The 18,635-nt window shown below is 41.4% G+C and overlaps 2 protein-coding genes across 3 annotated transcripts in view; both read left to right on the forward strand.

The window, feature by feature from the left end:
- Positions 1 to 18,635, forward strand: part of LOC109415927 (cyclin G) — a gene marked incomplete in the record, with an annotated part of 220,614 nt that overhangs the window by 69,704 nt on the left and 132,275 nt on the right.
- LOC109411503 (F-box only protein 11) overlaps positions 1 to 18,635 on the forward strand; it is a 53,843-nt gene that overhangs the window by 805 nt on the left and 34,403 nt on the right. For both annotated transcript variants that reach the window (XM_062847245.1, XM_062847246.1), the window contains exon 2: positions 4,393 to 4,901. In XM_062847245.1, coding sequence (XP_062703229.1) covers positions 4,811 to 4,901 — 91 coding nt within the window. In that variant the 5' untranslated portion in view covers positions 4,393 to 4,810. The remainder of the gene's footprint in view (positions 1 to 4,392; positions 4,902 to 18,635) is intronic.

Consider the following 18,635-nt stretch of genomic DNA (forward strand, 5'->3'; position numbering starts at 1 on the left):
GAACCTACGCTTTACTTCCCTTCCGAAGGAAGAACTCAAATTTTTTTCGATCCCAGGTCCTCGGCGTGATGGTCAACTGTTCTAACCATCACACCAGGCCCGCTCTCATCGTGCCTTGCTCCTTGCGTCAACCGGATCAGTAGTGCATATCAATTTTAAAGGATTGTCCAGCATTCTTGCAACATGCCCTGCCCATCATATCCTTCCAATTTTGCCCACCTTTTGGATGCTGGGTTCGCCGTAGAGTGCAGCGGGCTCGTGGTCCGACCTTCGCCGTCGTCTTAGCCCATTCTCCTGCACGCCGTTAAAGATCGTCCTTAGCACGTGTGCTCGAAATCTCTGAGAGGTGGCTGGTCCTCTTCGAGCATGGTCCATGTACCGTGTCCGTTCCGTAGACGATCCAGTCCTTAAATGTTGGTCACATTTTCTTCTAGAGCCTGAATTCTTTTTATGCTGCCGTAATTCACAATTCACACTGTTTTCAGCCGTTAGAAAGAATCCGAGGTAAATGAATTCCTCCACAACCTCGCAGGTATCCCCGTTTATCGTGACATAACTTCCTAGGAAAATCATGTCGTGTTCGGTCACACCTATTAGCATCTAGTTGGTTTTTGATTGTGACTTCGTAAGTCGATGGACGATGCCAAGCTGAATCACGTGAGACTCATGAAGACTGCAGCAGCGGCGGAACCTGTGAAAGTAAAGGTTACGAAGTCTACCCAGACGGTGGCCTTCGCTTTTGCAGGTAGTCCAAAAGGTGTGCTGGTTGCGGCTGCTCGTGATAAGCACTCGCTGAAGCAGCCTTCAGGTGAGGAGCTGCCTGGCGATGCCCGCAAGGTCGAAAGGATACTAACTGCGAAGGTCGGCAGTAATGCCGGCAAGCCGGACCCCAGTCAGGTGTCCCGGAAAGCTGGGAAGGGTGGGCCTGAAAAGGCCCGTCCTGGAAGGATGGGAGCAAGGGGTTGCGACCGTTGTTAGGCCCTCAGCAACCAGAGAGCAGAACGAGGCGAACCAAGGGGAGGATCCTCTTGTGTCGAAGGTCGAGCGGAAGAAGAAGATAAACCCGCAGGTCGAGGAAGCTAGGGACGGCAAATCAAGGCGTAAAAGAGAAGGTGCCAAGCGGCGCGCTTGAAAGGTGACGCGCTCGTCATCAAGACCGAACAGTCGAAGTACTCGGACGTCTTGCAGGCGATGCGAAGCGACGCCAAGTTCGTGGATCTGGGAGCCGGTGTGTGCAGTATCAGTCGTACTCGTACGGGCGAGATGATCCTGGAACTGAAGCGCGTTAAGGAGCGCAAGGGCACCGCCCACAGAAGTTTGGCGAAAAAGGTCCTTAGCGAAGAGGTAGAGGTGAGAGCCCTCACACAAGAGGCGACTCTGAAGATGAAAAACCTATACGAGGTCACCGAAGTGGAAGAGCTCGTCACGGCACTGTGGCAACAGTGCGAGGTACAGGTGGCCGCCGCAGCCGTTAGGCTACGGAAGGGACTGGAAGCTACCTGAGGCGGACGTAAAGAATTCCGTTAAAGTAGGGAGGATTAAGGTAGGCTGGTGCGTATGTCATCTGTCGTTCCACGAGCCACCGGAGGTTTGTTTCAGGTATCTGGAACCAGGAAACAAGTCATGGGACTGCAAAGGAGCAAACTGTGTAGGAGATGCACGAGTCCACCCATTTGTCTCATCTGTACATATAGGTAGACTCGATTGCGTATGGATAAGTTTTTCAAAACCTGCATGCATTCTCACACTAGCTTCAAGTTACAAGTGCCGCTTAGCCTTCAGAGAAATTACATATTTATGGAAATCTTAAAGTGGACTGGCGCGCTGAACATGATGGAGGTTCACTTACAGCACTTTCGTCGCCATTTTCAAGTTGCCTGGTTTTTTCCGGACGACGACTGTCCGACTTTAAATGCTGCGGATTATCAGAATGTCGTTTGAAGTTACAGTTTGGGTCGTTTCTCTTCCATGTAAGGCATTGTACACAAATTACGTAACGCTATAGGGGGAGGGGGGGAGTCCAGCGTTGCGTTACGATCCATACAAAAATTTTTGGGGTTTCATACAAAAAGCGTTACATAGGGGGGGGGGGGGGAGGGGGTTCTGAAATGACCTTTGTTTTCCTACTCCCGAAGAGTTCTAAGCTGCTTTTTCTCTGTGAGCGTGTGAGTGTAGAGATCTTCTTGCTTGGAACACTCTCAGTTTCCGTATAACAATAAGGGTTTGTTTTCGGATCCTCTGCTATTTGCTTATGATCACAATCTCTTGCAATGATCCTGTGGTTACCAGCAGTGAATTTCAAGCATTGTACGTAGGTTTGTCAGCAGCGGAAGGGATCGCATGTATGAATCCGAATGTTCTTTGGATATGCAACAAATGCTACCGAGTCAAGAAGATCTACTAAAAATTCGAGTACCATTGAGAGTGCAACCACCAGTGAAGTCGCTGAGTTTAAAATGGAAATGGTAAGGATCGAGTGCTGGATGAGCTAAGTCAGAAATTCGACAGTTTGGACGCATCCTCATCTCAGTTGAGATAAAGTGGCGATAGCAATCAAAGTGTGTTAAACTCATCACTGTTTACATCCACCAGGCTTGATCATTCCATCCAACCTAAAGTATTCTCCAACGCGTCACTATTCGTATCCAATATAGCTCCCGATGTAACCGACAAAAAATTTAAGCAAATGGTCGAAGAAACTTTCGGATCGGAATATAGTTTCCTTTAAATGTTTGGTACCAGTGTGGAAAGAAAAAGCAAGTTTGGACTACATCTCCTACGAAGTCGTCGTCAACATCAAACACGGAACTGCATCAGATGCTGCCAACTGGCCAAATAGAGTGCGTTGCAGAGAGTTTGTCAACCGTTTCAATGAATCGTGACAACCGTCTCAACGAGTCGTGTAAATTAATAAGGTGCCATCCACAAATTACGTAACGTTCTAGGGGGAGGGGGAAAGTATCGTCGGACGTTACGGTCCATACAAAAAATTTCGGGGTTTCATACAAAAAAGTGTTACGAAGGGGGGAAGGGGGGTCGAAAAATGCCGATTTTAGCGTTACGTATAGTAAATGGATGCTGCCAATGAGCAGAACTGCCTATACCTATCGCATGGCATTTCCATATTTCCTGTTCATATGGGACAGTTTTGCGATCATAGACAGTAAAGAACAGCACTATTAACTTAAAAATTAACTCAATTGAAAAGTTGCTAGTATCGCCGGGTTATCAAATTGTATATCAAATACAAAAAAAAAACGTCTTTGAACAGGACCTTTTCTATACCTGGCAGCACAGTTTCGGCACCGAAGCATAACTCAAAAAAAAAAGGTCGAAAGCTATAGACTACAGACCACAGCATAGCTGTGTGCACTAGGAACGTTGTGTATATTTCTGATGAATGAGCTGATGAGCGAGTAGCAAGCAACCCTCGCTCGGTCGGTATAGCCAGCAGAGCTAGCAGTAGGTAGGCCAGTACCAGTGTGGTAGCATCCAGCACCGTCGTCGCTGGGAACCAGAGTGAGAAGCGGTGTATACACACATTCGCGGAACTTGCACACATACGGAACGCGGCCGACAAAGACGGTGTCGGACGGATGAGTGCACTGAAAGAAATTGGCATCCCCTAATCGACTGGTTTACCCTATGTTAGTAAATATAATCCTATTCGTGCTTTGAAATTATAGTTAATGATAAACGATACTGATAATTGATAACTACAAAGAACTAAATACTAGTAATCAATCGCAGGAAAGCAAGGTTGCGTATTTTCTATCGATTTTTATAAGACCTGGGTCTATAACTTCAGCTTAAATCGAATTCGCGTATCATTCAATTACGGACTCTTGCTTCCCAGTCGATTTGAGGATGGGGGTTTCCTTCAGTGTATCGAGTGTATTTGTGTGTATTATGCTTTCGAAACGTTGAAAAATGGCCGCATCCAATTCGACGTCGACTCGCCGCACTGGACTGGTACCGATCGCTACCATCGCTACTGCTGCTGCGACTGCTGGACACGGTTTTTTGGTCGTCGACGTCGTCGTCGTCGTCGTCGCCTTCTTTGTTCGACCACAAATTGTCGGTAGTGTTGCTGGTGGTGCGCTGAATTGATCTGCTTTCGTGTTGAAATCTTGGCAAATCGGGCCCAAAAGTGCACCTCCGGAGCCCACGAATTGAAGGGAACGGCCAGTGTACGAGTTCGATAATCGTGACGGGTGTGTGTACTTCGGAAAACTAAGCTTTGCACAACTCCGTCAAAGGCCTAGGAAAAGTGGAAGGGCCTCCACGGACTACTATGTGCAAAGGAGTGATTGAATGTGTTTCCGTGGTCGAGTAATTCAGTGCGTGTGAATTCATATAATCGGTATTTTTGGGGTCGCTTTTTGTGTCCAGTAAGCATTTCCGGAAAGTTGGTGCAGAATGAAAATTTTAGTGGCAATGTCTGTGGAAGAAGAAAATCTTGTACCAGATGAGCTAATAGCCGTCGAAGCAGCAGTAGGAAGCGCTTCCAGCTCCGGTGAGATGTGAAAGAGTGCAGTAGCCCCCATAAGAGCGCCATCGGAAAGAGAGAGAAAGGAAGCAGCTGGAAAATCGATTTGTACTTCTGGCTAGGAGAAGAGTGCATAGGCATAGGTATACATCTATAATAGGAAAAGGACTGTGTGGTGTGTCTGTCAAAAATAAACCCCCAAGAACAACCAGACAGCACAGACCTATTTCAAGTATCAACAAAAAGGCGACGAGAACAGGGAATCCCGCACCTAGGAGGGCGGGAAGGCAGGCAGAGGAGGAAAGCAGCCAACAGAGAAAAATGCCGAGTGCTTCGTTTTCCTCGTCCCGGTCGTACGTGAGGCGATCCCGCAGGAAGGGAAATCGGATTCCATTGCCGTCGAGAACGTCAGGTAAGAAAATGCACCGTATCAAATCTATCTGTGGACGAGGGTCTTGGAGAATCCAGAAATGGTTATTGGGTTGACACAGAATGCAAGGATAATCGCACATTTGCGCAACTACGTATTTTTTTGTGACTCAACTATGCAAAAATAGGTTGGTATCTACCTGTGGTTGATACCTGTAGAAAGCGAATTTGCTACGAATTATTTTCCAACATACTCTTACAATAATGAAATTTACATTTTCGGCAAGCTTCATGTAATATTATATTCCTAAAATTTACCTGAAAAACTAAGATTTCGATCTTCCAGATCAATTTATTTTTACCGAATTTGTGCTTACCAAATTTGCTTCGCACCCCACTGACCAGAAGTGGTATTGTGGAAGAAAAATGTCTGCAGTTCCCACCACATTTTTTTTAAAATTTTTGTTTCTGTGAAAACTACTGCTAACTCAGAGTTTGCAACTCTTCAATACCTACAATAAAAAAAAAGTCATTTTAGCCAAAGAAAGTCCAGAGTGAGAAGTCTGTTGAGATCAGCAAAAGTGCATATTTTTGCATGATGTAATTCTTGGACGTTCTCAAATAGTAAAAACAGATAAACCAGGCTCTCAGTTACAATCTGGAGAAGTGCTCATACAACTCTATGAAACTCACAAGTGAACTCAATCTTCTCTAATTTATTGCAACTTTTCCACTATACCTGAAAAACATAAAAAAGCTGTACAAATGTTTTAATTACAAATATTTAATGTGTAGCTACAGCTTTTGTTGATACTATGTGTTTTTGTATTAATGGACAAAACTAAAAGCTCATATGGCACATATAATCACAGCGGAAACACGAATTCCTCCAGGAACTGCTCTCAAAATTCCTCCTGGTAGGGAATCGCGCCACTTGGGCGGTGGCTTCTATATTCGTCTGTTTTCCACTATAACTCAGTCAAATTTGAACCAATTGACACAACTTTTGGAATGTGGTGAGATAGGTATAGTATCTACCCGTGTACAACATTTCAAGTCAATTGGTTCAAAATTGACTGAGTTATAGTGGAAAACAGACGAATATAGAAGCCACCGCCCAAGTGGCGCGATACCCTATTTCTTTTAGGATTGCTCCAAGAATTTTATGTTGGATTACTCCAGGAGTTTCTTCGGAATACATTAAAAAAACATCTGTGAGGAAAATCTCCGAAGAAATACCAGAAGGAATCCCGGAAACGAATCTACATAGAAGAAATAAGTAGAAGTTCTTTACGGGATTTCTGCAGGGATTCCTTCAGGAGCTCCTTCTGAAATTCCTTCAGGAAAGTATTCCTTCGGGATTCCTCCAGCTCCAGTCAGTGCTGAAAATTTCATTTCGTCATATCTAAATTCAATCACCTACACCTCATTTTATAAGCTGAACCTGGGAATATGGTGTATGAAAAACTTGTGCGGCTAGACCAGTTCTACAAGAAAGTCACGGAAAAACCGCTATTTTTCGAATATTTAAGGTAAATGTCACGGTCTACCTTTGAAAAATGCCAAATGATATTCACCGTGAATATCATTGGCATATTTCGAAGGTAGTCCGTGACATTTACCTTAGATATTCGAAAAATATCGTTTTTTCCGTGACTTTCTTGCACAACTGGTCTAGCCGCACAAGTTTTTGATATACCATATTCTCAGGTATATCTTCTAAAATGAGCTGTAGGTGATTGAATTTAGATATGACGAAATGAATTTTTCAGCACTGGCTCCAGTACTTTCCAGCAATTCTTTCTGAGGTTCATTTATGACATTCTTCCGGGAAACCTTTAAGAACTGCTTTCGGGATTCCTTCGGGAACTCTACCTGGGAATCTTTCAGAAACTGCTTTCGGGAATCCTTCAGGAACTCCTTTCGGGATTCATCAAGGAACTCTTTTTGAATTCCATCTGGAGTTCCATCCTGCAAATCGTTGAAGCTCATTCTGGAGTTCTGCTAGCTAGTAGTTCCTAATGGAAACCAAATGGAGTTTATTATGAAATTCTTTCAGGAGAATTGTAAGAATTTCTACCAGGAGTTTTTTGTGGAATTCCTTGAGGAATTCCTCCGACAATTTCTTAGGGAACTCCTCTAACTGATTTGTAAGGAATTTCCTCGGAGTTCCTTCTGGATTTCCTTCAATAGTTTATTCCGGGATTCCATTTTCCAGGAAATCCCGGAAAAAATCTGAATACACTCTAAAACAAATTATTAGGAGAATCTCGTTAGGAATTGCCAGAGGAATCTTGGAAGGAATACCAGAAAGAATCACGAAAATTCCCAAAACTCCTGGAGGAATCCTGTAGGGAATTACTTCAAGTCTCAGAAGGAATGCTGGAAGAAATTCAAGGAATCTCACAAGAAATTCCTAAGCGATTCCCAGAGGGAACTTTTGAAGGAGCCTTTAGAATAATCTCAGATGAAGGAACTCCTAGACTTCGAGAGGAATCCTGCAATAAATTTCTGAGGAAATCAGGGAAATATACTAGGGGAAATTGTTCGATATAAAAAAAAAAAAAAAAGACGCGGACACCGTCTTCAGCCAGAGGCTGTACAGACTGAATATGGAACTTAACACTAGACAAGGGACACACGGAGCATGCACCAGTGGATACGGTGAAGAAACTATTCTCATGAAAAGTTTCATCGCCCGGAGCGGGAATCGAACCCTCACCCCATAGCGTGGTGCGATTAGAAGCTTGGTGACCCTAACCGCACGGCTACGAGGCTCCACAATATCTTTCATAATCAGAAGGATTTCTGGAGGATTTCTAGATAGAATAAATCTCGGGACAAATTCCTATACAAATTTCGAAAGTAATTTCTGGAGGACAATGACACATATTGTTCATTTAACTGGCATTTTACCAGATTTGCTGGTATGTCTGAAACATACATGAAAAAACTTGTAATTAAAAGGCACGAAATGTTGCTAATTGACAAATTGAAGAGATGAAATTTGTGAAAAACTCGCGTTCTGGTGGGATTCGAACCCACGACTCCGTATTCGCTAGACCGGCGCTTTAGCCAACTAAGCCACAGAACAAGTAATGATTCTGCGGAATAGAAAGCCAAATTGACTCCGAAGCCGCACCGTGAACATTCCTATTTCACAAACTCATCTCTCTTTCGGCTTAGATGCCAATCCACAACACACTCCTGTTTGTGCCCACTAACTACAAGTGAGAGCGAATTATTTTTATGAAGCCGACCCTGATAAAAAATATCATAAAAATACGATAAATTTTATTGTTACAACACCATTTTTTCGAAAAATATTCACCATTAAACGTATTGTAATTTACACAGCACACTCACCATCACCCCTATTGTTCTATACCATTCGGCGAATGGTAAATGGCACTTTTACAATAAAAAATGGTGGTCGTTATGTATCTTAACCATAAAATTTTGAGAAAATTTTCATACACTTTTTCGCGAAAAACAATAGAATGTATTGTGTTTTTATGAGACATTTTTAGAGCAATTTTCAAAAGAAAACAATATATATTAATGTTTTTTCATTGTTCTTACAATACAAATACAATTAATTGAATGGCGTCAAATGAATCGTTGTTACAATAAAAATACAATAATATTTGTTGTTGTTTGTAAGCAGTTTTCGCTTTAGAAAATCCATAGAATTTATATTTTCCGCTAACATTTATATCCAGCATTTACGAGCACTAACGGCTGCCAGAATGATATGCACATTTTAGGATAAGAATCAAACACTCTGATGTCTGTCTGGTATGTATTGCTTGGCAGCTGTTGATAAGATCTATCTTCAATCTTTTCAAATAACTGCCAAATATCACAAGTCAGACCTCAGGTCGTATGATCCATACCATAAATCGTTCACAATTCATGTGGCCATTAGTATCTGTAAATGCTGGGAAAAAATGTTAGCGAGAAATATGAATTCTCTGGTTTTTCAAAAGCGAAATCTGTTTACATAACAACAAATATTATTGCATGTTTATTTTAGCATCGGTTCAATTGACCCCATTAAACTAATTGTATTTGTTTTGTTATCAATGATAGTTTACTATTTACTAGATTCCTTTAATTAATTGGAAAACATTAGAACAATCAATGTTCATCTTTTTCTTGTCGTAACATCCTCACTTGGCTAAAACCTGATTTTCAGCTAGTTTTCTATAAGTACTTCCTCAGTTATTCATTGAGAACTTCCTCTGGCTTGACGTCTGTCAGTCGTTGAAGCTTAAGCGATTAACATCTATTGTATTCAAATTTAAAACGAAAACTATAAAAAATATGTCAAGTGATTTTGTATTTGATTATACAAACATGATCCAAGCAACAATAATATTTATTGTTATTTATTTGTTACGAATTGTTTTTAAGTGTAATTGACAAATAAACTATTTTTTAATAAGAAGTCCATGAAAACGTTGCAGGCACTTTTGCAACTATTTAAAAACAACTTAAATTAATTTTTACTGATAGTAACTTTAAATTATTATAGAACTATTGAAAAACAATCGAATCAATTAGTCACTAATAAAGCTAATGTTCACTTATTGTACGAACTATATGGGTTTGATTTCTATTGTAAAAAGTAAAAATATATCTCCTATGTGTTTTATTGTGAACGATAAAACCAGTGTTAATAATATTTACCATGTAATGAATGGTAATTTTTTATCCGGGGAGACTTACTCCCGCACTCCGCATACCTAGCCACCAGGCAGTTTGTTTTGCTGGTGTCTAATAAGGGTAATTTTCCATTGTTGCACGGCTAAACACTCGCCTATTGTTGCACACTCCATGTTATTCTTATGAGGTGTGCAGTAATTGGCAAATTTTTAGCCGAGCAACAATTGGAAAATTACCCTAGTATGCGTCGAGAGCTCGGTACGGTCTGACGCTCAGACGCCTTTGAATTACAAATTTCTGGAGGAATCGCAGAAAGAATTCCATAAGAAATTCCGACAGGAATTTCTGGAGAAATCCGGAAAGTACTTCTTGGGGAAATCCTAACAAAGGCTCCTGGTGAAATTCCAGATGGAACCTCTTTAGTAGGAATCTCAGAAGCAACTTCTGAAGAAATCCTAAATAAACCGCCGAATGAATCTGATAAAGAACTCCCCGACAATCACAGAAAACATCTCTTGGGGGGAACTCCTGGAGGGATGCCTTCAGTATGTCATAAATCAGAAAGCTATCCCCTAACCCCCTATTTTGAACTCAGTCAATCCACCCATGGAAAGCTCAAGAAATTGATGTAATCCGAATCGTAAACAACAAGGCTACATGCAAACGATCTTCGGGGAATTTCTGTTAAAATTTCACCTGATATTTCTCTCGGAGTTTCTCCCACGACTACTCTCAGACAGTGTTGGGAATAAAATAGCTGAGGTAGTAGGAAGTGAGTATTCCCAACTCTGTTCCATCCGGTGTTGGTCCTGAAATGTCTCTCAGAGTTTTTCTGAATTTACACTGAACTTACTCCTAAGATTTTTTTTGGAGTGCCTTTTAGAACTTCTGCAGGAGTTATTGCTGATATTTCTCATGAAGTTCGTCACGTGATTTCTTTCAGGGCTTTTTCCAGGCTTTCCATAGAAGTTGTTTACCGGAATTCTTGCAGTGATCCACCTGACATTATTTTCTACAGGTTTTCTCGAGATATGTCTTCTGCGATAACTTATGAGATTCCTTGTAAGAAATTCGTGGTGAAATATCGGTAAAATCTTGTGGAAAAATCCACTCAGACGTATGAGAAAGTTCGAAAAAAAACTTCGAAAGAAATCTAGAGAAAAACTAGGATATCTAGGAAAAAGGTGAGGGAGTTAGTAATCCCGGATGGAAATATTAAGAAATTTAAAGGAGGAGAAATTCCAAAGGAACTTCAGGCGAAATCCCGCGGGGAAATCCTTGACAAATGATGATGATGATGATTGAGTACCCATCATCAGCTCAAGGATTACCTATGGCTGCACAGTCATACCGGCAGGGAATGACCTACCTGATGGTTTGTTGTAGCAGGGTAAGCTAAATTCACTGGAAACCTTCGGAAGACAACACGATGGTTGTTGTCTCGTGACAAAGTCTGGCTACCCCACGAACATTTGCCCAGAAACCAGTTCATTTAGCTTCCTTATGCTACCCCTCCCAAAATCCCAAGTTTTATGTAATTTAAATATAATTTATTATATAGTTGACCAATTACCTGATTTTACCTGAAATAATAAATATTGTTATTATGATATATTGAATTTAAATTTACCCTTCATTACAATTATAGCCTTATTTACCTGAACAGCGATGAAACAAATCATTATTATATTAAAGTTAAAATTTAACAAATAACACTGAAACAAATGGTGTATTAGTAATGAAAAAACAAAATATAAAAATCAAACAAAACACAAAAAAGTAAACCAAATGTCGATCTTATAATTTTCCTGCATTTAAATTAACCAAGCAGGAGAATTACGAAATCAAAATTTGTTATGGTAGATCTTACACCGTAACGCACCATTATAAGGTGATCTACCCACGTTACGGGGACCCGCGGGGAAATCCTTGACAAATATCGCAAAACTCTCTGAATGAAATCCCTGGAAGAATTACTGCTAAAATACAGAGAGGAACTGTTGGTGAGCTATCCCGAAACACTAAGAAAAAATCCTGAAGTACCTTTGAATAATTTTTGGAAGGATATCCGGGAGGAATCTTGCAAAAAAACTCTGGAAGCATATCGGGAAAAACCTCTAGAAGAAACACCAGGAGGTGCTCTAAAACGCAAAAAAACACCGCGGGAATCCTAGAAGGATCTCTGGTAGACAACAACCCTCAGAAATCACGAAAGAACCAGTGGCGATTCCCTAACCTTAAACATAAGTGGAACTCTGGCTCAAAAAGTTGATGCCTTTTCGAGTTCGTACGCTGGTATACAGGTCATCGAAATGTCAAATGCATTATAACATTATTGCCATACTATTTTTCAGCATGTATACCATTTTTCATTGCTGTGAAGTAAAACAAAGATCTCATAGATCTAGACTAGCAACACGTGTAGATCTAAAATAGGACATAATTTGTAATAAAACTTTGTAAACTCAAGTCAATAATATTGATTGATTGATTTGTCTTTATTAAAGAGACTTTCAGCCCTTGGCTGGTCTAAGTCGAAAATGCGTTTTATAACTTTTAATATAAAGGGAGATCGATATGTGAAATGTGAGTGTGTTATTTCGAAGATTTCAATGAATTTATGACAAAATGAATAAGGCCGTTACAAATATTTATTTCACTTTTTGTCCCACCACTCTTTGGCTGATCGAGGGGGGGGATGAAAATAATAAAGCATTTAATCAGAAAAATATTAAAAACTCATCGGATTTGTTAAAGAATTTTTAGCAAGACTCGATATTTCGATAAATATTTTTTTATCTGCCCCCTCAAAATGCCATTTTGAGCCAAAAATTTTTGAAGGGGGGGGAGACAAAAAGTCAAAATTAAATTTGTATCAGCCTAAATGGATTTCCAGCAGGTAGTTTTGCGCATATCTTCTTCTTCTTCTTTATGGCTCGACGTCCCCACTGGGACTTGGCCTGCCTCGCTTCAACTTAGTGTTCTTTGAGCATTTCCACAGTTATTAATTGAAGGGCTTTCTTTGCCTGCCATTGCGTGAATTTGTATATTGTGAGGCAAGTACAATGATACACTATGCCCAGGGAGTCGAGAAAATTTTCCCGACCGGAACGGGAATCGAACCCGCCACTAGGCTAACTGGAGTTTTGCGCATATCTCAGATGCCAATCTTCCTGTATTCTTTGCCAAAAGGGGCTGTTCATAAACCACGTAGATCAAAATTTGGCAATCTCAGACACCCCCCTTCCCCCTCGTAGACTTTTGTCCATACAAAAATTTTGAAATTTGTATGGAGCGTAGACTTTGGCCAAACCCCCCCTCCCGCCAAAAAGTCTACGTGGTTTATGAACGGCCCCAAACTGGAATACTGGTTGAATCAGATGTTTTTTGTTTACCAAAATAAATGACAGTTCGACGCCTTTTATCGAAGATATAACAGTTTCGCTCTGACTATGGAGTTCCACTTATGCTATGTGCCTTAAATCAACCTATTCAATTAACGTGAATATTTGAATTTTCTCAACAAATTAGCTTGTAATTTGTAGAAAATGACGAGAATTGTCGTTTCCGTCCATTTTCATTTTGATTCTGATCCTGAATCCTCCTCCAATTCAAATTTTAGAGTCGTTGAACAGGAACACCGAAAAAAATCTAGTAAAGCACTATTTTTGGAAGCAAATAAGTAAAAAACACCTGGATAAAAACTTGGGAGAACTATAGAAAGGAAGAAAAAAAAAACTCCAGGAAGAAAAAACCTTTGATGAATTCAAGGAAGAACTCGCGGAATGAATTCTGTGAGCAACTGCGAAGAAATTAAAAGGAGATTGCGGTAGAAATCCAAGGAGGAATCCTCCAAGGAATTCAAGAAAGAATCATGGACTGAATTGCGAAATCTCGACATAACATCAGCATAGAAAACAGGCATCCAATTTCAATTTCAAAACAGTGTAAGGAATTCAACGATCATATGGTCTGTGTTTCTTTGATTTTTAAGAGTGTTTGAAATCCATTTTAAGCAGGAATGTAAAAGCAATTTCTTGTGATTAACCCAAAAAGCTCTAAAAAAAGCTTTTTTTTAATTATAAACTTTAAAAGCACCCTTCTGGAAAACCTGGAAAATTCAGAAAAAAAAATTGTCTCATGAGTAGATATCTTGTGTTTCCTAAGCAACTGTAGCGTTTAGTGCCCTATATTTTAATCGCTAAACCATCCAATTAAATCCCCTATTGAAAAGATTCGCTGGTTATGCAATATGTAAGATCCTCGAAAACAACTCGAGAGCTTGGAATAAAAAGAAACAAAGTTAAAATGTCCATAGTTTACTTTTGGGGTAACTTTGATAGAGAAAGTTGCATTTTCATTGTGTGGTAATTTTGATAGAGCCCTGTAATTATGTATTGAAATCCACATATGTATTATTTTCAGATTAAAATATATGGAGCACAAGCATGATTATAGAGAACCCAAGGAGGATATTATATCAAATCATTGATTTTTTCGCAAAATTCTACTTAAGAATGTATGCTTATGTAGTATGTACTGAGCAAAAACTTGAATTAGTTATCAAGCACCATTATTATCATTATATAATTTTGACAGTACATAAACAATTGGTTATACTACAGTTAGTGAGTTCTTATCGACATGATTTTTCACTAAATTTAAATAAACAAATTTGAACTACATGAAATTACACATAACCTGCATAATTATGGCCCTTTATCGGTGTATGGAGGGTTCTGTCCTGACTTCCAAAGTTGGTTCCAATTCGTAAAAACATTCAACAATCAACGAAGATATTCACGACTAGATTTAGATTCTAGTAGGGTATGAGTGCTATAAGTAATCTCACGCTCTAAAATTCATCCTATTCGGAAACAAGCGATTAGGGTAATTTTCTGATTGTTGCACACTCCCTGTATTTCTTATGAGGTGTGCCACAATTGGCGAATTTTTAATCGTGCAATAATTGGCGATTTACCCTACAGCACCGATTGATTCCGTTCATGTTTTCATGAGTGCTCACTTTTATCAAAAATACAAAAAATTAAAACAAAACAAACTACGCTTCATTCTCTTGTTTTTCGTAGGATGAAATGGGAGTTACATGCTTAATAAGGGAACCAATATCCTATTTTTGAAGTACCGAGAATAAACTTAAACGTTGCAGCAAAACTCGGAACGACCTCACTATTTTAAAACCTTACACCTAATTCTAGTAGACGTGGGACACCTCGGCGGCAGCGAACCTGCAAAGACGTCTTAACCTCCGGCTACATTTCCGCTCTCGATTCAGCCATAACTCTTCTACGCATTTTGTGTGAACTGTGACATTTCCATTCGGTGCGGTACGGCGTTGCGCCTTCATTGAAGAGCATAAGTAAAGTAGCATTACCAACCAGCCGCTGAAATCGCCTCCTCACTGAGCTGCCATCGCCACCGCCACCAGCCAAGTAACGTTCGAAGTAATCATTCATCGCGTTCTTCGGTTAGCACACGCACTACAACAGTCCCCATACGACGCGCGACGCGACGCGGCACGATCAGTGAAGGATGGAAATTTATGAATGAATCAGCAAAACCACTCGCTCGTTGCTGCTGCTGCGTATGAATGCCTCAGTAATGTCGGTCGGTTCGGTACCTCAAACCTACCTAATCCAAGCGAAATAAATTTGTAAGGAAGGTGAAAAACCTGTCGTCGTCGTCGTCATCATCGTAGTCTTGGCAACGATTGCACGTTGATGGGATGTTGATGACACCGAAAAAGCGATCAACACTTGTGTGACCGGACGGCGAAACTGGATGCTGTACAGTGGTATCACCGTTGATCAACAATCGAAAAATCTTTCCTGTCGTAATTTATTTTACATTTTTGTTTGTCAAGAAGAGATTAGACTGGTTGGTGGTCTAAAGGCTAAACGTGCCTTCTTTGTATACAGAAGATACAGGGTTCAATCCTTGGTTCTCGCCTACCTGCTACTTTGCATCTTTCTATCTACTTTCTCTTTCTTCTTTAAATAGACGGGCTTCGTGGTCTAGTGGCTACCGCTTCTGATTCATATGCAGAAGGTCCTGGGTTCAATCCCTGACCGGTCCCTTTCCTTCTACTTTGTATCTTTCTATCCACTTTCTCTATACTCTCCTCTCTCTCTCTCTATATATATAACTGTACATTCATATATTCATAGCTATCGCTAGAACCACCAGAAACGGTTGATAAGCCGTAACCCTTGCTTCCAACTTTCATAGCACAGTGTCAATCTATCAGACAACGCCTACAAGCTATGCAATCAAGTGAAGTGTGCCGCTTTAGCTTAATAGTAATAATCGCACTAATCTATCACCTTACGTCTGGCATCCACGCACCAATGTGTGAACCCTACATACATACATTTATTTGTACGCCACAATACTCGGTTTGTGGCTGCCGCTCTCCATCCTCGGTCGCGCCCAATGCTTGCCAGGTCACGCTCCATCTGGTCCACCCTTCGTGCTCTCTGCGCTCCACGCCTTATTGTGCCAACCGGATCAGTTGCAAACACCAGCTTTGCAGGTTTGTTGTCCGGCATTCTTGCAACATGCCCTGCTCATCCTATCCTTCCGACTTTGGTCACCTTCTGGATGCTGGGTTTGCCGTAAAGTGCAGCGAGCTCGTGGTTCATCCTTTTTCGCCACACACCGTTCTTTTGCACACCGCCGAAGATCGTCCTTAGCACGCGTCGCTTGTAAACTCCGAGTGCTTGCAGGTCCTCCTCGGGCATGGTCCATGTCTCGTGCCCGTAGAGGACCACCGATCTTATTAGCGTTTTGTACATGGTGCATTTGGTGCGTGGGTAAATCATTTTCGATCGCAGTTTCTTCTGGAGCCCGTAGTAGGCCCGACTTCCGCTGATGATGCGCCTCCGAATTTTACGGCTCACGTTGTTTTCAGCCGTCAGTAATGATCCGAGGTAGACGAATTCCTCCACCACCTCGAAAGTATCCCCGTCTATCGTAACATTACTACCCAGACGGATCCGGTCGTGTTCGGTTTCGTCTACCAGCATGTACTTTGTTTTTGAGGCATTCACCACCAGTCCGACCTTTGCTGCTTCGCGTTTCAGGCGAGTGTACAGCTCTGCCATCGTTCCAAATGTTCTGACAATAATGTCCATGTCGTCCGCAAAGCACACAAATTGTCCGGATTTTGTGAAAATCGTTCCCCGGCTGTTTAGCCCGGCTCGTCGCATCACACCTTCCAGAGCGATGTTGAAGAGTAGGCATGAGAGTCCATCACCTGTCGGCTGTTCGAGTCCGTATGAAGTTGATCATCAATATTAACTTCTTTTCTCGATCAGCCTAGATAGCTGTGTAGTGTCGGTAGCGATTGTCTCAATTGGCTAAGAATAACACTACGGACCGCCTGTTCCGGTGGTAAGAATCCACCAACAGGTGACCCCTAATTCATGGTGTGATGCGGCTTTATGCTTACCGTGCCTAGGAATGAATGGCTAGGGGGGTCTAATAAAAACCTAACCGCTAACGGAGCCTGTGGAGTACCAGGGCGCCCTCCACAGTATGTAGCCCTTACTGCGCTAACCGGAGCAATGGTGCAGTGGACCTTGTGTTTCTCCGAGACAATCAGCTGCCCTTCTTTAGTCTCACTTGAGGCTAAATAAGGGCGGGATTATGAAGATGTTGTTAATTAGTTTAAATTTTCACCTATATGGTTTCGCATTATGCGATTTACACAGTGTATTCTGTGTATCCTCGCCTTTGACGTTTTCCAATCGATACCGATTTGGTTTTATTGTTGCTGTTCTTTGTTGTGCTGTTGTTGCGAAGAGTTTAATCTTACCTAGTTTGGGTAGTGGCTACGGTTAAGATAGCTCAGATTAATCTTCAGCATAAAAGAACAGCAACGATCAATCTTTGCAGACTTATGCAAAACGGTACAGCCCAAGTGGCCTTGGTACAAGAACCTTACTTTCGTAAGGGAAATTTCTATCTAGGAAACCTTGTGAACCCGGTGTTTGCCACTTTCAGTAAACATGAAATGGCAAACTCGCGTGTCATGCCTCGAGCCTGTGTGCTTGTCAACAACGCAATAGTTGCTACACTCATCTCTGAACTAACCACCAGAGATGTATGTGCTATCACAATTGATGTATCTGTTGGAAACCTCAACAGGAAATACGTCTATTGTTCTGTGTATTTACCACATGATGAACCATCCCCTACGGATGCTTTCAAACAAGTCATCGCATACTGCACTTCAAAAGGCCTTCCGCTAATTGTTGGCAGTGATGCTAATGCTCACCATATCATCTGGGGCAGCTCAGACATTAACTTGAGAGGCTCCAGTTTGATGGAGTACTTAAGTAGTACAGATCTTGCATTACTTAACATAGGCAACCGCCCAACCTTCATGGTATCTGCTAGAGAGGAAGTGTTAGATATAACGCTTTGCTCTAGCAGAATTAGTCACGAGCTGACCAATTGGCATGTGTCAGATGAAGAATCTTTATCTGACCATCGCTATATCTTTTTTGAACATTTAAATGTTACTTCGCAAACATTGCGTTTCAGGAATCCTCGGTCAACAAACTGGGATCTTTATACTGATTTGGTTGCAGCCAAATTTCATGGATATTCACCATCCATTGACACTCCAAGTGATTTAGATGATGCCGTTGATACTACAACGACCTTCATCATGGAAGCTTTTGAAGAAGCATGCCCTCTACGGTCTGTGAAGATCACAAGAGGAACCCCTTGGTGGAACTCTGATCTGGCGAAACTCAGGAAACAATGTAGAAAGAGTTGGAACAGACGACGTTCGGCTGGTTCGGAGGCTTTCAGGTCGGCTCGCAAGGCCTACAGGAAAGCTCTCCGGTCTGCTGAACGATCCGGCTGGAAAAACCTTTGTACAAATGTTTCCAGCTTGAGTGAAGTCAGTCGGTTAAACAAAATCCTTGCGAAATCTAAGGATTTCCGGGTGAACGAACTTCGTTTGCCAAATGGCGATCTGACTTCCTCTGATGAGGAAGTTCTGGAATGCTTATTCAGCACACACTTCCCTAGATGTGTGGATATTACATCTTCGGATGATCCTGATGTCTTTTCTTGT

The sequence above is a fragment of the Aedes albopictus genome, chromosome 1 (genome assembly GCF_035046485.1).
Source record: "Aedes albopictus strain Foshan chromosome 1, AalbF5, whole genome shotgun sequence".
NCBI classification, from domain to species: domain Eukaryota; kingdom Metazoa; phylum Arthropoda; class Insecta; order Diptera; family Culicidae; genus Aedes; species Aedes albopictus.